The 20,088-nt window shown below is 34.0% G+C and overlaps 2 protein-coding genes across 3 annotated transcripts in view; one reads left to right on the forward strand and one right to left on the reverse strand.

The window, feature by feature from the left end:
- Nucleotides 1–20,088, reverse strand: part of LOC120770542 (putative polypeptide N-acetylgalactosaminyltransferase 9) — a 110,709-nt gene that overhangs the window by 51,812 nt on the left and 38,809 nt on the right. The gene's annotated exons all lie outside the window — the stretch shown is intronic.
- LOC120770543 (imaginal disk growth factor 6) lies at nt 6,011–10,666 on the forward strand. The gene is made up of 3 exons (XM_040098101.1): nt 6,011–6,284; nt 9,099–9,674; nt 9,741–10,666. The coding sequence occupies exons 1-3, from the start codon at nt 6,155–6,157 to the stop codon at nt 10,391–10,393; spliced, it is 1,359 nt and encodes a 452-aa protein (XP_039954035.1). The 5' UTR covers nt 6,011–6,154; the 3' UTR covers nt 10,394–10,666.

The following is a 20,088-nucleotide window of genomic DNA, read 5'->3' on the forward strand; positions in this document are numbered from 1 at the left end:
ACATAGATTTGAGGAACTTAACCTAAATTCTATAGTTAAGCTGGAACTTAACGCAAAAAGGTCGAATGTGTCACATAATTTACCATTATGATACTTTTTCAAAGTATTTATTGAAAATTCCTTCATAGCGAAATAGTCAGAACAACAATCAGAGAAATATTGTAAATACCCTAAATATTGGCAAATACAATTCGATTGTTTCGTACATTGACTGATTGTCTATTATGTTTGTCCTAAACAAACATTTAGCACACAATACATCAATGTGATATGCACAACCATTTATTTATGTAAGCAGGCACATAACCACCTAACTATTTACATACATATGTGTGTGGGTAAATATAACACCAATAACAATCAAACTACAATGGCAATCATAAATAACTCGGCGCATTATTTATACATACAGACATATGTACACATGGGCACATATGTAATTTATTCGAGTGTTTGCAGAGTAATGACAAAAAGGTTAGGCAAATATTGAGTGAAGGCAGTCTGGTAGGTATTTCTATAACTATAAGCTAAATAGCTATACATTTAGGTATATATACTGTGCGCATGCTGAAAAATGTGTGAATAGGAATGAGTGTCCGTACATATGAATGTAATATCATATTGATTTATTGTGGCTAATGTGTATTGAGCCAAATGCTAAAGAACTGAGAGCCACTCAAACGCTAATAGTTTATCAAAAGTATATACATACTTATACATATAGTAAGTTAAAAATTTTTTATACCAGATATACATACATATTCAGTATGTACTTAAACGTATTGGAGCATGAATACAAATATATTAAGAAATAATTTCCATTTAACTGTTTTTTATTTGTCACCAACTAAAGATTAAGCTTATTTTTCATTGTGTTTTCATTCTTGAGCTGGCTTTTTTTATCTCAATATTTGATCTAATATTCATCAATATACGAGTATATGTATAGTATTTTCTTCGATGTACATATTTAAAATTTCGAAGAAATATTTAAGACATGTTTCTTTAGAAAATATTTATTTTGAAATCGATTTATTCTTTCCACATAACTTTTGCATAGGCTCAATTTATTTTCTTCTTAATTTTTTTACATTTATTTCTCAAAACAAGCAACTGATCAACAAAAAAGCGAAGGAAAAAAATTTGAAGAGTTTCCAAGACCTCATGTATTTTCTTGAATTCTGAACCATTAAGGCTTTAACAGATTAGTATCTGTTTCTCACAATTCCTTATTTTAACCAAGACCTCGTCTATTTTCTGGAATTCTGAGAAAGATACTTTTCTGTTGAAGCCTTAATGGTTCAGAATTCTAGAAAATTTATGTTGCTATTGCTGCTAGGATATAGTACTCGTAGTGCTAGTGAACAGAACCGACTTTTATACAACCTGTCTCATAATGTTCGAATTAATTAATATATCTATTTCCTTTGATGGCTGAGCATAATATTCGAATATTTTAAAGAAAGCAAAATTTCAAGGTTGCCACCTTTTAAATTTTTTTCTAAGAAATTTTTAAGTTCACTTAAACAATTGTATAAATTTCAAAAAGTTTACATTAAAAAAATATGTTTTTAGGAGGGTTGCCACCGGTTAAAATTTTTTTCCAAGACAAGTTTAGGTTCAATCAAACAATTGTTTGTACCAAAAAGTTTACAGCTAAAAAATTTTTTGGGAGGGTTGCCATTTTTTTTTAAATTATATAAATTAAATAAAAAACGAATAAATAACATTTTTAGCAGAGTTGCCACTTGCACTTGAACATAGACTCTTAATGAAAAATAACCATACATCGCAGAGTCGCCACGTATTCACCTTTTTGTATTAATTATTAAATTAGAGGCAAAACAATTCAACCTTTTCAAATTTCAAAAACAAAATATAGAAGTTCGTTGTCGAAGAGAAAATTAAAAAATGATCAAGAAGTTTAGATGTTTTAGAAATCTTATTGCTATTTTATAAGATGGAAGATTTTTTAAAATGTTTTTTATTCAATTTGGGAATACTTCGCTTTCTCCTTAAAATACATTATATATTTTTATACCCTGAACAAGGTATGGTAAGCTTGCCAGGAAGTTTGTAACATCATAACCGTATACCGAAACTAGTACCACAGATTTTGAGATAGTGATCTGAAAAGTCGCCAACATCCTTTTCTCCCCAAGAAAATTCTCATTTGTCGAAACCGCTGATATTAGACCGCTGTAGAATATAGCTGACACTAACAAACTGAACGATTAAAATCAAACGCTGTAGGGAAAGTTTTTTTATTCGACAAGACATCTTCATGAAATTTGATAAAAATTATTGTTTAAGACAACGGTGTAATCCAGTGTAAAAGAAACCAATAAAACCGGACTATTATAGCTATCATTAAAGTGAAACGATCATAATCAAATTCCTGCAGAAAAACCTTTTTTCTTTGGTGAGATATCTTCGTGAAATTTGGCATCCGGTGTAATTTTCTAGCAAATTATTCAGAACAGCGGATTATAGCAGACTACACGTATAATTTAATCTATACTAAACGACGCACATTTGCTGACCGATCAAGTTCTTATATTTGTGAAGGGGACAGTAGTTACTGCTCGCTACTTCATCTCGGAACTATCCGCTTAAATGACTGCTAATAAATTTGCTATCGGGTAGGCAAGCATATATGTATATGTATGTACTCACACAGTGATTTACATTTAGAATAAGCACATCATGCTTAGTTAATCAGTCGTTGGGGTCAAATAATAAATGTTGACACTTTGCGACGTTGGCGATACTACTTTATCAGCATGAAGAGGCGCAGAGGCAGACAGTGTGCTCTATATATTTAAATTTACATAGAAGTGTATATAGTATATATCTGCTCATTTATGTATATGTATATTTATGTATATACATATATATATGTATATATATATATATACGATATATATATATACATATTCATATATGTATCTATGAACTTTTGTATATATATATACAAACATTTGAGCTCATAAGTGACATGAAGATAATTATAGTAGCAAATGGAAAGACTTAGGAGCAGAGGAATCGTTGAAATTGCTATAGCTTGCTTTGTTTAGAAAAAAGTTTCAGAATGTGAGAAAAATATGTATATACGTATGTACTGAAATTTGTTTTCATTTGCCTAATTAAGCATGTAAACATTTAAATGCTCACTCAAGTCTAGGCATGGCGGCAATTTATCAAATGAAAAGTAGTAATTATGGAAATTATCACTTCCTATCTCAATTTATGAGGTTGTTTAAGATGATTTCTTTCAAAAGTTTGAACAAAAAAGAACATGAAATGTATTTAAGGTTTAATCTAATATATTCAGTATTAATATTTCTTAAAAATTTTCTAACACAAAAAACTACATAGGCTAAATTTATACATAGATCATATAAAACAGGCTCTAAACAGTTTTTAAAACACGTCGAATATTTTTTAAGAATTAGAATGCCAAATGTTTACGAAATTGATTCAAACTTTTTGTATTTAAAATTTTTTATCAAAACAATAACTTTATAAAATGTTAATTTGATAGATCGCTACACTGCTCGATTTGATGTCTATTCTTCCTTAGAAATTATCATTGATATAGGACAAAAATCATAGACTTCTAAAAAAGGGAGATGGAAATGTGTTCGTATAACATATTATCTGTTCTTAGTTAGACAAGACTCAAAGCTTACTCAAACCGTTTTCGCTTTATTTGTATATTCACTATATATAATTTGCAATTTTGAAGTTAGATGGTAGCCCTATGACAATACTTTAAGATATATGTACATTTAAAATCTTTAAAAAGTTTACCGAATAATTTCCCTTATAAACCCATTAATTTTTTATCAAATTTAAAGTTGTGGTTTGTATATATAAATTGATATACACACATTAGGGTGACACTGAAGCTAATTAAAATTATTTAATTTTTTAAAATAAAACAATGCTAACCACATAGAAAATTATGAAGAAGATAGACTTTACCGCATATTCTAGCAGTTTATGTGTATTATATATGTGTACATTAGTGAGGTCCAAAAAATTTTCAGTGAAAGTTTTGGAGTAAAATTTCCAAAATCTCACAAAAGACTATCAAATAGGTGATTCCATAATTTTCACACAAATTTTAGTTCAGTTGGATATAGTTAGGGTGTGTCTCTTCGAAATTTTAGAAAAAGTTCGGAAAGGCGGTGTCGAAGACAAAACATTTTTTTGCTAATATTTGCAAATAGAAAACGATTCCAATTATAAACATTTTTCAAATATATTCTACAAATTAGTGTGGTTAAAAAATTATAATTTAAAATTTTCGAAGCGAAAAAGAATTTTAAATTTAAAACCAAAAAATATTTTTTCCCACCCTAATATATATATTTTACAACTTTGATAAATATTTAAGTGTATGTGAAATCATTTTTATGTATATATTTGTGTTGGATATTAAAGAAAAAAAGGGGATATCAAGCGAAAGGAGAATTTAAATTTAAATTTTATAATTTTTTCCATTTAAATTTTCTTTCGCTGGCTATCCCTTTTTCACCTTTTAATATTCAACACAAATGAATACATAAAAAATGATTTAAAATATACTTAAATATTTGCCAAAGTTATGAAATATTTATTAGGGTGGCTCTAAAAAATAAAAAAATATTGTTTCTTACTTCTTACAAGTACATAGGCACACGAAAACAAAAAAATTGTAGAAGATTTTTCGAAGCATTCAATTTTCTACAAAACCTACGAAACGAGATATTTTATCAAGTAGTTGAAAGCGTGATATGAATTTTTCTATCGGATAATAAGAAAAAAGCTGTAAGAAGTACGACATTCTCGCTACAAATATGAGCTTATACGTTTAGCGACTTTCGTAGAAGTGTCAAAGCACATATTTTTCAGAGTACCAAACAAAAAATGTAATATTTTTTTTACCCACCCTAATAATTGTTTTTATTCTTAATAGCAACCCTATGAAGAAGTAACTCTTTGGTTGTTTATCTTTTGAGGCTCTCACATTTGCAAAGTGTAATCTTTCAACTTAATAAATTTTATTTAGTATAATAAGTATACTGTTGGCAACCCTACAATGCCGTTTCGTCGAAAATTTGCTTCCGGACCTCGTTCCAATGTATTTACTTTCAAACTCAAAATGTTGTTTAGAGAAAAATTAAAGCTTTTTTTGGGATTTTAATCATAGTTTCTCATAGCTTCATTCTTCTTAAACAGCCTGAGAGCCTTTTAGACGAATAAATTTAAACTTGGCAAGCAGCTTGCCAAACTGTTGTGAAATGAAATCAGTTAAAAGCGTATTTTTGGTTATCTACTGACAAACCTACATTTTTAGTAGCCTCAAAGCCTTCAACAAAGTAAATATTTGCAAGGGTTACACTGGCGATTTTAACATACATATAAAAATTTTTCGATATTAAGCGGCCGAGCTTCACATAAACAATTGGGCAGCCGTGACGCTCCCAACATTTCGCTAATTGATGGGACAAACAAAGATGACTGACAGGCCAAGCTAAAAGGTGATAAGCGAAACTTTAAAAGTGGAATATAAAGTAGAAAACATAATACCAAAATCACAAACAAAAAAATTGTAAAATATAAAAAGTATAAAAAATGAAAATAAAAACAGAAAAAGGAAAGAAATATTTAATAAGCTCATACGTGGAATTTTGACAAAAATGTACATACTTAAATACATCACCACATAGCAAAATGTGAAAACACAAAAAATATGAATATATAGATATATCTATATGTATATGAGACCATCATAGGCGCCAATAAAAACAACAATAGCAGCGAATCTGTGCTGACGATCATGCTCCAGCCCGAGACTTTTCGATCTACAAACTACCGGTCACACATATGTTATGTTTTGTTGTTGCATTAGTCGGTATATAACTACATAAATGTTTTTGTGTTTTTTTTCATTATCGCTGGCAATTTGTCATTCCGTTTTCAATTTCAACTGGCCTTCCAGCCTGCGCTCAGCGCTTTGCACGATCAGTTACTGTTTGGACGAAGCTTAGTGAAGATCGCAACTGAAAGCGGCTTCAACTCACAACTCATTTAAGATTCTGTTGCTTGTTGTTTTTGTTTTATTTTTACTCAACACATTATTAGTGTTTTGTGTAGGGCTTTGAACATGAAAATCCTTCTGGTATTTTCACTTTTCATTGCCGCCACTTTGGCCAACAAAGTGGGCAGCGCGGTACCGGCTGGACCCAAGAAACATATGGTCTGCTATTACGATTCATCGAGTTTCGTTAAGGAGGGTGAGTAAGGGGCTTGTATAAACAGATTTTTATTAGAAACGGTGAATGTTGCGTAATAGAAAATTGACTAGAAATGCTGGTTAGGAGAGCTGAAGTGTTTACGAAATAGAAGTTTGTGGTTTCAATTAAGTGAAAACCACAAAAAGTTGACTGAAACTAATTTAGCTGTGTGTTAAGTGTAAATTCAGTATTTAGTAATCATTTGTGCTTAATTTCCGTTAAGCGAGAAAAAGCACCGGTCGCTTGTGTGGGTGTGTGTGTATACATATGTGGAAAAAACTGGAAATATAGTAAATAGTAATTATCATAAAAAGCAGAAGCACCATGTTGACTTGCTGACCCGGTTGAAAGATAAGCGGTATGAGGAGGCACTAAGCTGAGGAATGAAGAGTTTCTAAGAATTGCATATTTTCTATGAAGTTTCAATTGGAATTATATGACAGTAAGAATTACACAGTGTAGAAACTTCGACTATTATCAAGTAAAATTTATGAAATCGAAGGGAAAATTATGGGCATACTTAAGTATAATTAAATAAATAGAATACCATGTGTAAATACAGCATACAAAGAACGATATATATGTCGAAAGGTTGCCAACTGTTTGACAATTTACAATCGAAAAAATATATAAGATAAAGAGGGATAAAAAACTAAACAAAAAGGTACCAGAAAATTGAAATACAACTTAAAATATCTTATTATTCGTTATTATTTATTTTATTGCCTTTAAAGTAATCCCAACTAGATGGTATTTTCAGTTCTCGAAACACTTTTCTTAAGCACTTTTTGGGATGGGATTATACTATATCATCTATCTACTGAAAACGGGTTCCACTCCGATGATTGTTGATTACTTTCCATGTTAAACTCATAAAAACATGCCTCATGGGGAGTTATAGTGATCTCCATGAGAGTGGGATCGGAATTCATACGATTAAGCTTGTAAAAAGAGACCTGTTTATGGTACTGTTTTTTGGAAAAAATTATGCTTTATCGATGCGAGTTGAGCAAGAACGCGTTTCATACCAAAATTATTCGAACAGACTCGCGAGAGATGTCGACCTCTCTTAACAACTCTCTAACAGTTGCCTGCCGATTTTCAAGCACCATATCTTTCAACTTTTTAATATTTTCATCAGTTGAAAAGGCCGAAGGTCATCCAGAACGAGGAATGTGTTCACCGATCTCTGAACCGTCTTTGACGGCTTTGTACCACTTTTAATAAAATACATGTCTTTGAAATATATTTACCCAAAAAATTTAATTACAATTTCCATTTGTTTTTCTTTATCACAATGTACCTCTCTCTCTGTCTTCAAAGGGAATTGATTGTTAACTGAGTTGCTTTGTGTAGCTACAGATCGCCGCTATATGACAATATCCATATAGTTGATTATAAATAAATAATTTTGAGTTTAATCTATATCTCTTAGACTCACAAACTTATCAATTTCTATAATGACATTATATAGGTCAAGGTTAGGATCTCAGATATCTCAGACGACATACCTAGCGCAAGTAAGCGAGGTCTTCCACCTATTTAATGCGACGATTTTACTTCTATAAACTCACTGTATAATATTTATTTAAGCAAGAACTTTGAAAGCATTATAATTGACATCAACCAGAAAGTTCAAAAAAATTTTCTAAATTATGAAAAGTAATTTTTTATGTATTTACACTCATATGGAAATTATCTGCAATTTGTCAATCATCGTCCTAAAGAACGACAGCTCTCGATAGCTCTCAAAATTTTTGTCAACTTTCCTTTTCTCCTTATCTTCTACTTCAGCTTCTATGGTATAAAACTTTCTTATCAATTTAATTTAAATCTTGCAGTCAGTTTTCTCTAATTCGCTGAGCTTTTCGCTAATAGCCAATACCAGATATCACTGGATATCTTCTAATGAGCAGAAGTTCATATTTGTAATTAGTTCCTCCAACTATACGTCGATAGTCAGGCGGCAATTAACCTAAGGCAATAAGTCAGAGAATGTCCTTTGAAGCAAGGATAGGTAGATATAGTGGCTGCCGGAAAGCGGCTGCATATATACTGGGTTCCAGGACACAAACGAATTCCCAGAAACTAAATAGCGCTGAGATTGCCATAAATACCGACCGCTTGGCTACCGAAGCAGTGCAAAACTACGGAAATCGCTAAAAACGAAACACGACGTTTTTGTAAGGGCTGGCTGACTGAACAAGGTATGATGCAATGCCTTAGCGGCATACAGAAACATCATGATCATGTGCCAGAAAGTGGAAGCGAAACAATCGAGCTCACTCTACTCACACGGTGTCAAGAAGATTTGAGAATATTTGTTGGCCAAGCCACAGGTCACTACTTGCTGGTTAGCCGTGTGGTCATTATTAAGATGACAAAAAGTGCAGGGAAGTAAGCATGAGAGACGCTGGAACACCACCGCTGCTAATGTGCGGCCTTATCTATAACTCGGCCTGGATATCTAGGAGCTTCGCAGTTCAAGGACTGGATGAAGTGTGTGAATTAAGTCTCTATTGAACTTTGCAAATTGCCTTGGCGCCCCTCACGACGTAAACTTCAGCTTGTAATAATAATGAACCTCCAGCTGGCATTACTAGTACTAGTAGGACTATATATGGCGTGACGGTCAAAAAATATAAGCTAACCTAACCAAAACCCCAACTTATATATGATTGTTCAATACTGGAAGATGGTTCATGGAAAATCAAATATTTTTTAATATCAACTTAATATTATTTAAAACTGCTATTGATTTTCTTATTTAGCTAAAGCTGAAAGTTTTAATCTCCCACTTCTACTCTCTTTCAGGTCTCGGTAAACTTATAATTGATGATCTTGAACCGGCGCTGCAGTTCTGTGACTACCTTGTCTACGGTTGGGCAGGCATTGAACGCGATTCGCACAAAGCCGTCTCGCTCAATCAAAACTTAGACTTGGATTTGGGTAAAGGTCTATACCGCACCGTTACACGTCTAAAGCGCAAATACCCAACCTTGAAGGTGTTGCTTGGTTTGGGCGGTGATAAGGATATTGAGACCAGCGAAGATGCCAAAGACTTGCCAAACAAATATCTCGAATTGTTGGAGAACCCAGCTGGTCGTGCGCGTTTCATTAACACCGTCTATGCTTTGGTGAAGACCTATGGTTTCGATGGACTCGATGTTGCCTGGCAGTTCCCGAAGAACAAACCAAAGAAGGTGCACGGCGGTTTGGGTAGCTTGTGGAAGGGTTTCAAGAAGGTCTTCTCTGGCGATCACATTGTTGATGAAAAGTCTGAGGAACATAAGGAACAGTTCACCGCTTTGTTGCGTGATGTCAAAAATGAATTCCGTCCGGACAGTCTGTTGCTCTCGACTACTGTGCTGCCCAATGTGAACTCGTCGCGTAAGTTCGATTTACTTAGAGAATTTTAAACAACTTTCATAACTATTTTTTTTACTTTACCGACAGTGTTCTATGATGTGCCCGCTATTGTTAACTACTTGGACTTTGTAAACTTGGGCGCCTTTGATTTCTACACACCCGAACGCAATCCCGAAGTTGCCGATCTGCCCGCACCACTATTCGATCTACCCGAACGCAATCCCCAATTCAATGTACACTACCAAGCACAATATTGGTTGCGTAACAATTGCCCCGCCTCCAAATTGAATGTGGGCGTGCCCACATATGGTCGCGTTTGGAAGTTGACCGATGACTCTGGCGAGACTGGCGTGCCACCAGTCGCTAAGGTTGAGAATGAAGCACCCGCTGGACCAAACACACAAATCAAGGGTCTTTACAGCTGGCCCGAAGTGTGCGCTCTGTTGCCGAACACCAACAATGCCTATGGCAAAGGTGCCAATTTGGCATTGACCAAGGTCGGCGATCCAACACGCCGCACAGGCAATTATGCCTACCGCTCGGACGAGAAGAGCAGCGGTCATGGCTTGTGGGTGGGCTATGAAGATCCCGACACCGCAGCTGAGAAGGCCGGCTATGTGCGTCAATTCAATTTGGGTGGCGTGGCACTGTTTGATTTGTCATTCGATGACTTCCGTGGTTCCTGCACTGGCGATAAATATCCCATACTGCGTGCCATCAAATACCGCTTGGTGAACTAAGCGTGAGCGGTGCGCAATTCACATGACTCAATGATATTTTTCCTTTTGACTTTTCACGACTTCACATTTTTGCATGTTTATATTTGAATAAGTAAAAGAATTGAAAAATTTTATAATTGCAAATTTGTTATTCAATAATTTTTTTCTGAATTTTTATATATTGCTAGTTTTAAGTTGCGCCTTTTATTGTTAAGAGAACTGTTACTGTGTCCACAGCTGAGAGTTTCCGAGAGGAGTTTTGCAATAATAATTCTTTGATAATATGTTATGACACTTGTTGGTGTTTCATTTGTTAAGTTAGGAATATATAACGTTTAGGTTCAGAGCTCTGACTATGCAAATACCGTTATTAAAATGGAGACCTTGTAAAACCTTAAAAAAAGGTCCTTATATTATATCGAAAATCTCAAGGAATATTTCATTTAAAATTCAGTATGGTAAAAGAGATTGTGTTACTTTGGTTCAAGGCCCTCAAACACAGAAAAGGATATATATACCAACGAGCCAACGAGCTGGATCTATTTAGTCATGTTGATCTGTCCCTCTGTATGTATATATGTGAACTAGTCCTTCAGTTTTTGAGATATCGACTTGGCATTTTTCCCACGCCCTTTTCTCATCAAGAAGTTATTTACTTATGGAAACTGCTCATATAGGAAGTCTTTAGCATATAGCTGCCATAGAAACTGAACGATCTAACTTAAGCTCGTGTAGGGAAAACTTTTTTATTTGACAAGATATCATCAAAAAATTTGACACAGATTATTATCTTCGTCATAGCTACAATTTCCAGAAAAAATTTTCAGATCGGATAACTATAGCATATAGCTGTCATACAAACTGATCATCATTCTCAAGTCTTTCTATAGAAAACTTTTTTATTTGTCAATATATCTTCACCAAATTTTACACAGATCATTACTTGACACAGCGCTACGATGTCTAGAGAAATTGTTTAGATCAGACCACCCTAACATATAGCTGCCATACAAACTGAAGTTCTTGTTTGGAAAAGTTTTTTATTTGTTAATATAGCTTAACAAAATTTGCCACAGAATAGTATTAAAAGCATCGCCACAATTTCCAAAACACCTGTTCAGATCGGACTACCCTAACATATAGCTGCCATACAAACTGATCAATTGCACTAAAGTCTTTGTATAGAAAACTTTTTTATTTGTCAATATATTTTCACAAAATTTTACACAGATTATTATTTAAGACAGCGCTACGATGTCTATAGAAATTGTTCAGATCGAACCACCCTGACATATAGCTGCCATACAAACTGATCAATTAAACTCAAGTTCTTGTATGGAAAAGTTTTTTATTTGACAATATATCTTCATAAAATCTGGAATATATTATTGGCTAATACATAGGCATAATCTCTGAAAATATTGTTCAGATCGGATCACCATAACATATAGCTGTCGTACAAACTGACCGATCGAACTCATGTCCTTGTATGGAAAGTTAAAATTTGTTTTTTTAATTTACAAGGTATTATCAACCCAAGAATAGCTCAAATGTCAGAATAGAGCTGTTAAAGAAAATATGAGAAAGTTACCAGATGTATTTAGTTATAAAATTTCATTAACAAAAAAAAAACGGAAATAGAAACGAAGTACAAAAAACTGTTAGCCGGAATGCTCTTTTTCTACTGCAATATTTCCCTGCATACGAAATCTACGCAGTAAGTTCCAAATGCAAGTATCTTTTTGCATATAGACGCACACACCCACACGCACGTGTTAATGCACATTGCACTCTTGACGCCTAAAAATAGTCTATTATCAGTAGTAAATAAATGAGAAAGATCTCTCACACACACACAAACGCAAAATATAATCAAATAAATAACTTTAATGGAATAGCTGAAAGTGGCGCGAACAAAAGCAGCAATTCGCACTTGCCAAATAAATAGCGAAAAAGTGAAAAATACGCGCCAGGCAAGCGCAATGTGCTGGCAAGCGTAAATGCGGCGGTACAATGTGGCAAGGCAAGCCGTAAAGTGCAGACACACTCCACCAACGAGTGGAGAGCAGCTGAAGAGCAGCAAAACGGCAAAACGAAAATTCCGCCACTCAGGTGGGCGCCACACACACATACACATATATATAAGCGCATTGAACGCGCCGAAGCATGAACTCAGGCGGGCACCCGAGCGTGCGGGGCAGCAGACCAGGTGCACGCCGTGTCAGGGTTAAATTTATCACCGCCACTGAAAGGTGAAACAAACAACAACAAAATGTTACACAAATATATAAATTTATAAGCGCACATCACAGTTGCACGTATATCTTTTGAAGGATATATCTGCAGCGCTGTATATCTTGCTGTATTTATTTATTTTTGCTGCTTTTTATTTTTATTGCTCCGACCGCCATTTTTACGAGCTGCGAGTTGTGCGCCGCAACAAGCTCGAATCTGCACGTTTCGGTTATACTTTTTATTATATAAGCAGAGTGACCGCGCACATGACCCTAATGCAAAGCGGATGCGGATACAGGAACCTATTTCCGGCATTTCGTTTTACAACTATTGTTGTTAGTTTTGTTGTTGTTTTTTTTATAGCCATCAGGCTTTTGTTCGAGTGAAAATTTATTATGATTAAACGCCGCGGTGTTGACGGTGTTATGGGTTGGCGTAATTTGTGTGGAAATTTGCTTCACTTTAAGTGTGGTAGACCATTCAGTTTTTTGCTGAAACGTGGCGTTGTTAAATTAGAAGCATACCTTTAGACGATTTGGAATTGAAAAGAGAAGAATGTGGCTTGGACATGCAACGTCTTATTGTTTAAGGGAGTATTGTCAAATATGTTCATTAAAATGTTGTTCTAGTGGTTTTCAGTTTGTAGAAACAAAATAAAATTTTAAAATACTCAGTAAGAGAATAATGTGTTGAAACATAACCTTTCTAATTTAAAGGTCATACAAAAATAGACATTACAAATTTAAAGTGATTTTTACTTCATATGAAACAAGTGATAGGGAAGGATAGGTAAGATAGCTGATACTTTAGCTTTGACTTACTTAGACTGTTGTGTACAGTTCCTTATAAAAGCATGCGAAAAACTCCTTCGGCCAACAGTCAAAACGAACTGCAAGAGGCCAAAAGGGCTCCTACCCGTTCCCATACCGCAGTTATTGAGATGGTAGTGCCTATCCTAGCAAGCTGATTAAACTTACAGTCCCCTGCAGTACTGCTCTGAGCAGCACCCAAACCAGTCTAATCATAAAATAACTCGATGCGAGAGATAAGGAGTCTAGACAACCTTTCACAAGTTTTGAGCGCATAGTTAGAGAATAGTTAGAGAACTCAAGGCTGATCGGTATGGATAGCCACCACTCTGAAGCAGGCTACGCTAAGGAGCATTAGATCTACTGCTACTTTTATGGCAGGCACCTCCGCTTTGAAGACGCTGCAGTGATCAGGAAGCCTAAAACTGGAGCTGATGAGAAGTTCCCGACAGTATGATCTTCCACCAACGGGGAACGAGGAGCAAGTTTTGATCCATCCATAAAAAAGCACACAGCAACTCTTCTCCAGCGACTCCTTCGCACACATACCTCCCCTGAATTAGTACCCAGATATCTTAGATATTTAGTGTCATGTTGAATATATTCGAGAAGATAAAATATACTAAACTATTATTCAGAATTATACGCAGATTTTCATACTGAAGGCTTAACCTTCGATCAGTTTGTAAAATACACAAAAGTTGTAAAAATAAAGAAGAAGACTTACGTATATAAAGCTTTAAGGTTTCATATACTTATTGGTTTGTCAGCTTTTTTCGAGCTTAATAGGAAAGCTTTAAACTTGAGTTTTTGAAACAAAAACTCCTTGTCGTCATTTAACCACAAATTCGACAAAACTGTTTAAATTAGAGAGCTTTAAAGCTCTGAAGAACTTTCCGTGAAAGCTTTTCAAAATTTGTAGTATTTTTACACTGAAATCGTTAAGGTTGTTTGTTGAAAAAAGCTCTTCGAACCGGTAGTATAGCCGTAAAATATTAATTTGTTTGTTTAAATAATAGAAGGATTTCAGCGCGTCCTAGATAAAGAATAAATAAACTTTCGAAGCTTTGGAGTTTCTGTTGAGCTTTTTATAAAGCTTATTTTTACTTAAGTAAAGTTGATATTTTATAATTATTTTAATATTTACTGTAAAGCTTTAATGCAAGTGTGAGCAAAAATTCCAAAAACACGATTTTTCTACTAAAACTACTGAGTTTGTTTGTTCAAAAAAGCTCTTAAGAATATTAAAATTAACTATACAACTCTTAAAGAGCTTTGTAAAAGCGTATTTCTGTTTAAATTAAGTTGATATTATTTATTTATTGAAAAGCTTTGAAACAAATGCTGGCTAAATACCGTACTTATCTAGTATTAAATTTAGAATATCTTTTCACTGAAACTATTAAGTTTTTTTTGCTGAAGAGAGCTTTTCTAACGCCAAAAAGTGGAACTCATATTACTTTCTTTGATCACATAACTTTAGAGCTTAAGTGCGATTGAAATTATAGACACACAAAAAGCTTTAAAGTTTTTTCCCCGTTCATAGTTCTTTGCGTTTGTAGAAAAAAGCTCTTACAGCCAATGAAATGATGGAGATCATATAACTTTGTGTATTCAAATAACTGAAAGACCTAATCGCGACTAAGCTTAGAATTTTGTAATGCTTTGTAGTATTGAACTTTCTATGAAGCTTTTTGGAAGCGAAAAATTTCGTCCATACATATTTTATGATCTATGTTTATTATACAAATTTTATTAAAGTTGTTAAAAACTTAAAAAAGCTCTCGAAACTCTTATCACGAAAGCTGTTTTGTAAACAAAAGTCAGTTATTTGTAATAATTTATTCACGTAAATAAAAAGCTTCTAGCGTAGCGGTAAAATCTGAAAATACTAAAAGCTTACCTTAAGAGTGATGCTTGTAAAAGTCTGCCATTTACAAAAATAGTTTAGTTACTAAAAAAAATATATTATTAATTTTTTTTTCTCAAAATAATTTATATGTAAAAGATTTCATTTGCTCGTCGTCTTAACAGCTTTTAAGTTTTAAATTTCATATGTAAATAACACTGCCATGTTTAAAAATTACTTCAAACCAGAAATCATTGAAAAAACATTCGAAGTTAAACAATTTAATTTTAATTGTATCATAAATTCAACGAATGTTTTCACTTGCTTATGCCACCCTTGCCATCATGCTTTCAGTTGAAAAATTCAAGAGATTTTAATTACAATATCAAGCGCGCAAACAAATGCCTGGCGACCCTTGTCACGTAGAAAATTACAAGTCGGTATGGAGTGTGGAATGTCTCAAAAGGACATGTTTATTTCCAGCCAAAATATTTGCGCAAATTTCACATTCCACAAAGACAGCTATTAGAATGCCTGAATGAGGTATTGTTGCCATTTTGCCTCACGCTTTACAATTGTTCTATATGTTTATATTAACAGACAGCAAATGAATTATTAGCTGCGGAGAAATTGACACAAAGCGACGTGAATATTTGGATGCATACATAGATATATATATATATATTTGTAGATATACATGTACTTAGTAGCAAAAATTCGCCTTCAATTCTCTTTACATTTTATTTTTCTTCAAAATCTTTTTTCGTTTTTTCCGCTTGCCTTACTGCATAATTATGCCAATTATGCGGCAAGTGAACACCAAAAACATTTCACTTGATTTATATGGAAGCAACTAGCAGTAGAAGTAGAGAAGAGAGTTAGAGCGAGAGCAACAGTGAACACTGTCAAAGGAGTTCCTGGCAGTTAACAAAGAAGGCAGCAAACAAATTATAAATAAAATTTTTAAACTCTCGCAACAATGTTGCTAACGAGAGTATTATAGTTTTGTTCACATAACGGTTGTTTGTAAGTCCTAAAACTAAAAGAGTCAGATATAGGGTTATATATACCAAAGTGATCAGGGCGACGAGTAGAGTCGAAATCCGGATGTCTGTCTGTCCGTCCGTCTGTCCGTCCGTCCGTGTCAAGCTGTAACTTGAGTAAAAATTGAGATATCATGATGAAACCTGGTACACGTATTCCTTGGCTCCATAAAGAAGGTTAAGTTCGAAGATGGGCCAAATCGACCCACTGCCACGCCCACAAAATGGCGGAAACCGAAAACCTATAAAGTGTCATGCTAAGCCATAAATAAAGATATTAAAAGTGAAATTTGGCACAAAGGATCGCATTAGGGAGGGGCATATTTGGACCCAATTGTTTTGGAAAAGTGGGCGTGGCCCCGCCCCCTACTAAGTTTTTGTACATATCTCGGAAACTACTATAGCTATGTCAACCAAACTCTACAGAGCCGTTTTTTAAGGCATTTCCATATACAGTTCAAAAATGGAAGAAATCGGATAATAACCACGCCCACCTCCCATACAAAGGTTATGTTGAAAATCACTAAAAGTGCGTTAACCGACTCACAAAAAACGTCAGAAACACTAAATTTTACGGAAGAAGTGGCAGAAGGAAGCTGCATCCAGGCTTTTTAAAAAATTGAAAATGGAAGTGGCGCCGCCCAATGGTGACCAAGAACCATATCTCAGGAACTACTGAACCGATTTCAATGAAATTCGGTACATAATGTTTTCTTAACACCCTGATGACATGTACGAAATATGGGTGAAATCGGTTCACAACCACGCCTTCTTCTAATATAAAGCTATTTTGAATTCCATCTGATGCCTTCTCTGTATAATGCGATAGTATAAATATTAGGAACCAATGATGATAGCGGAATAAAAACTTTACAAAAATACGGTATTTGAAAAATATGTAAATGACGTGATAATGAAATCTCGATTATCACTTTACCATGCGAGAGTATAAAATGTTCGGTGACACCCGAACTTAGCCCTTCCTTACTTGTTTTTTCTCAAATTCGACTGTAATAAATTACTGAAATATACTTGAAGCTGGCAGTAAAGTGACAACAACAAAAGCGCTTGTACATTAATTAAGTGTTTAGTAATAATGGAAGCGGAGCGAATAACACGCATTGTTGGAGGCCACGCGGGCGTATGAGTGATGTTAATTAATTTGCTTTGAGCACAGTGGTGGCGAATCAAATATTTCTGGCGTAGAGTGGGAGTGAATTGTTAAATACTTTTAAGCTAAAATGAAATGTGACACAAATATTCTTTAGTGAACAAATCTTATACATATAGTAGGCAACGCTACATTCCAATAACTGACAGCTCCTGGACAAGCCACAGTTTTTTTTTGGAGTGGCATACAAATTATGATTTTTTTAATTTTATTTGCAACTGGAATATGAATAAAAAAATATTCAGTAGAGTAGAGTGAAATTTCAGAAAGCTGGCAACCTGAAAAATTGGCAGCGTTACTTCAATACATTATTTCAATATATTCCTCAGAATCACCAGTAGTTAAACACTGTTGTTTTTGATCAAACTTTTTTATTATACCTTGAACTGGGTATATTAAGTTTGTCACGATGTTTGTAACACCCAGAAAGAAGCGTCGGAGACCCTATAAAGTATATATATAAATGATCAGTATGTTTAGCCATGTCCGTCTGTCTATCTGTATATATACGAACTAGTCCCTGAGTTTTTAAGGTATCGCTTTAAAATTTTGCAAACGTCATTTTCTCTTCAAGAAGCTGCTCATTTGTCGGAACGGCCGATATCGGACCACTAAACATATAGCTCCATATAAACTGAACGATCGGTATCAAGTTCTTGTATGGACAACTTTCACATTTGACAAGATATATTCACCAAATTTGGTATAGATTATTTTCTAAAGTAACAATGTTATCTCCAAAGAAATTGGTTTGATCAGATTACTATAGCATATAGCTTCCATACAAACTGAACACATAGTTACTAAAAGTAATGCACCTGTGAAGGGTATATTAGCTTCCGTGCAACCGAAATTAACGTGTTGCTTGTTTTTTTTCATTTTATGCTATTTTAGTGTATACAGGCTAGAGCTTTTTCAAGCTTTCACCTCAATGGTGCAAAGCTTTTATCTTGTTACAGAAACAACAATACTAGCAGTTATATACTGCATTCGTCATTTGGAAAATATTTGAGGTAGATCTTTTTCGAGCTTTCACGCTAAAAGTGCTAAGCTTTCACCTCAATTGTACAAAACTTTCATTTAGTTATTGAAACAACAAAACTAGTAGTTATATAATGCGTTCGTCACTTGGAAAATATTTGATGATATTGAGAGCTTTTTGAAGCTTTTACGCTTAAACTGTTAAGCTTTCATATATTTGTACCATAAAAATGTAATATAAAGCGCTGAGTTAATTTCATTAACAAAGCTTTTATGACAAAGCCATTTCGTATGTGACTTTTGCTAAGGCTTTTCGAAGCTTTCCCTTCGTTTGAGCAAAGCTTTCACCTTGTTATAAAAACAACAATACTAGTAGTTATATACTGCATTCGTCATTTGGAGAATATTTTAGGTAAAGCTTTTTGGAGCTTTCACGCTTAAAGTGCTTAGCTTTCATCTCTTCTTGCAACAGAAATACAGCTTACACGCTGAGTTAATTATATATAATTTATTTATATTCTATTATGATACTTATAAGCTTAATGCAATTCTAGTTTTATAGAAGTCCAGATTACGTAATTTCATGAATTGTAGTTCGTTAAAATTTTTGAATTTTATTTATGATGTCAGTGAGAAGTCTAATGAGAACGCTTAGTAAGTTGAAATATCTATTTCGTATATATTTTTGTGCTGGAGCGTTTTCAAGACTTCAGATTTTGGAAAGCTTTCACATTTTTGTAAAAGAACTTTCATCTTTTTACAGAAAATATTGCTTTAAGGTTTGAACACGTCAGTAGTAACTTGTATACGTTTAAAACAATGTAGTTTTACCAGAATCTTTTGAAGTTTGACAAGAAAAGTTTTTCGGCATATCATGACGAAGACAATAAAAGCAACAATAAAAGCAACACTTTGTACAGTTCTGAAGTCTAAATTATTTTTTTAAACTTTTGAAATTATTATTATTGAAACATTTTCATTTTTAAAGAGCTTCATTTAAACAGGAAAAAACTTTAAAAAGCTTCCTTTAAACAGAAAAAACCTTCTTTAAATGAAATTGCTTGCCAAGTGAAAATTAATATTTAAAATTGTAGCACTTAAATGAAAAGCAACCTAAATAATAAATGCCGACATAAGTACAGTTTCAAAGACAGAAAATCAAGGAAAAAAATTAAAGCAAAAACAAGGCAACAACTACGAACATTTATTGTTCTCGCTGAAGTACTCACATTACTTTTTCGGTTTTTGTTTTATTTTCACAAGCCACACACTTGAGCTCTCTGCCATTGTATGAGCACTCCACTAGACTTACGTACATCGTTTTCTTCTGATACCGGCATTCTGCTGCGCAAGCCTCAACCCATTGGGGCATTTATTAGCTTGTCGGAACGGCCCACATGTCGGCATTTATGCAATCACATAAACATTATACGCTGTGGCAGTAATGTTGAAATTACCAGACCAATGCACACAGCCATGCATACGCAGACACACATATGTATGTACACAGAGCTGCTTACAAGTCATTTAGCGAGAGTGTTGCGACGCATGAGTGCAAGAAAAACTGTAGCAAGAAGGACTGCATTGTTTTTGAAAGCACAAAGGCACACAAAAACACATATAAATGT

This window comes from Bactrocera tryoni, chromosome 3, assembly GCF_016617805.1.
Source record: "Bactrocera tryoni isolate S06 chromosome 3, CSIRO_BtryS06_freeze2, whole genome shotgun sequence".
Taxonomy (NCBI): Eukaryota; Metazoa; Arthropoda; class Insecta; order Diptera; family Tephritidae; genus Bactrocera; species Bactrocera tryoni.

Bases quoted from the DNA above. Each gene is read 5' to 3' on its own strand.
- LOC120770543 (XM_040098101.1), top strand. From the start codon at position 6,155: ATGAAAATCCTTCTGGTATTTTCACTTTTCATTGCCGCCACTTTGGCC. The intron at 6,285-9,098 runs GTGAGTAAGGGG...ACTCTCTTTCAG, and splicing joins ATCGAGTTTCGTTAAGGAGG to GTCTCGGTAAACTTATAATT. The intron at 9,675-9,740 runs GTAAGTTCGATT...CTTTACCGACAG, and splicing joins GCCCAATGTGAACTCGTCGC to TGTTCTATGATGTGCCCGCT.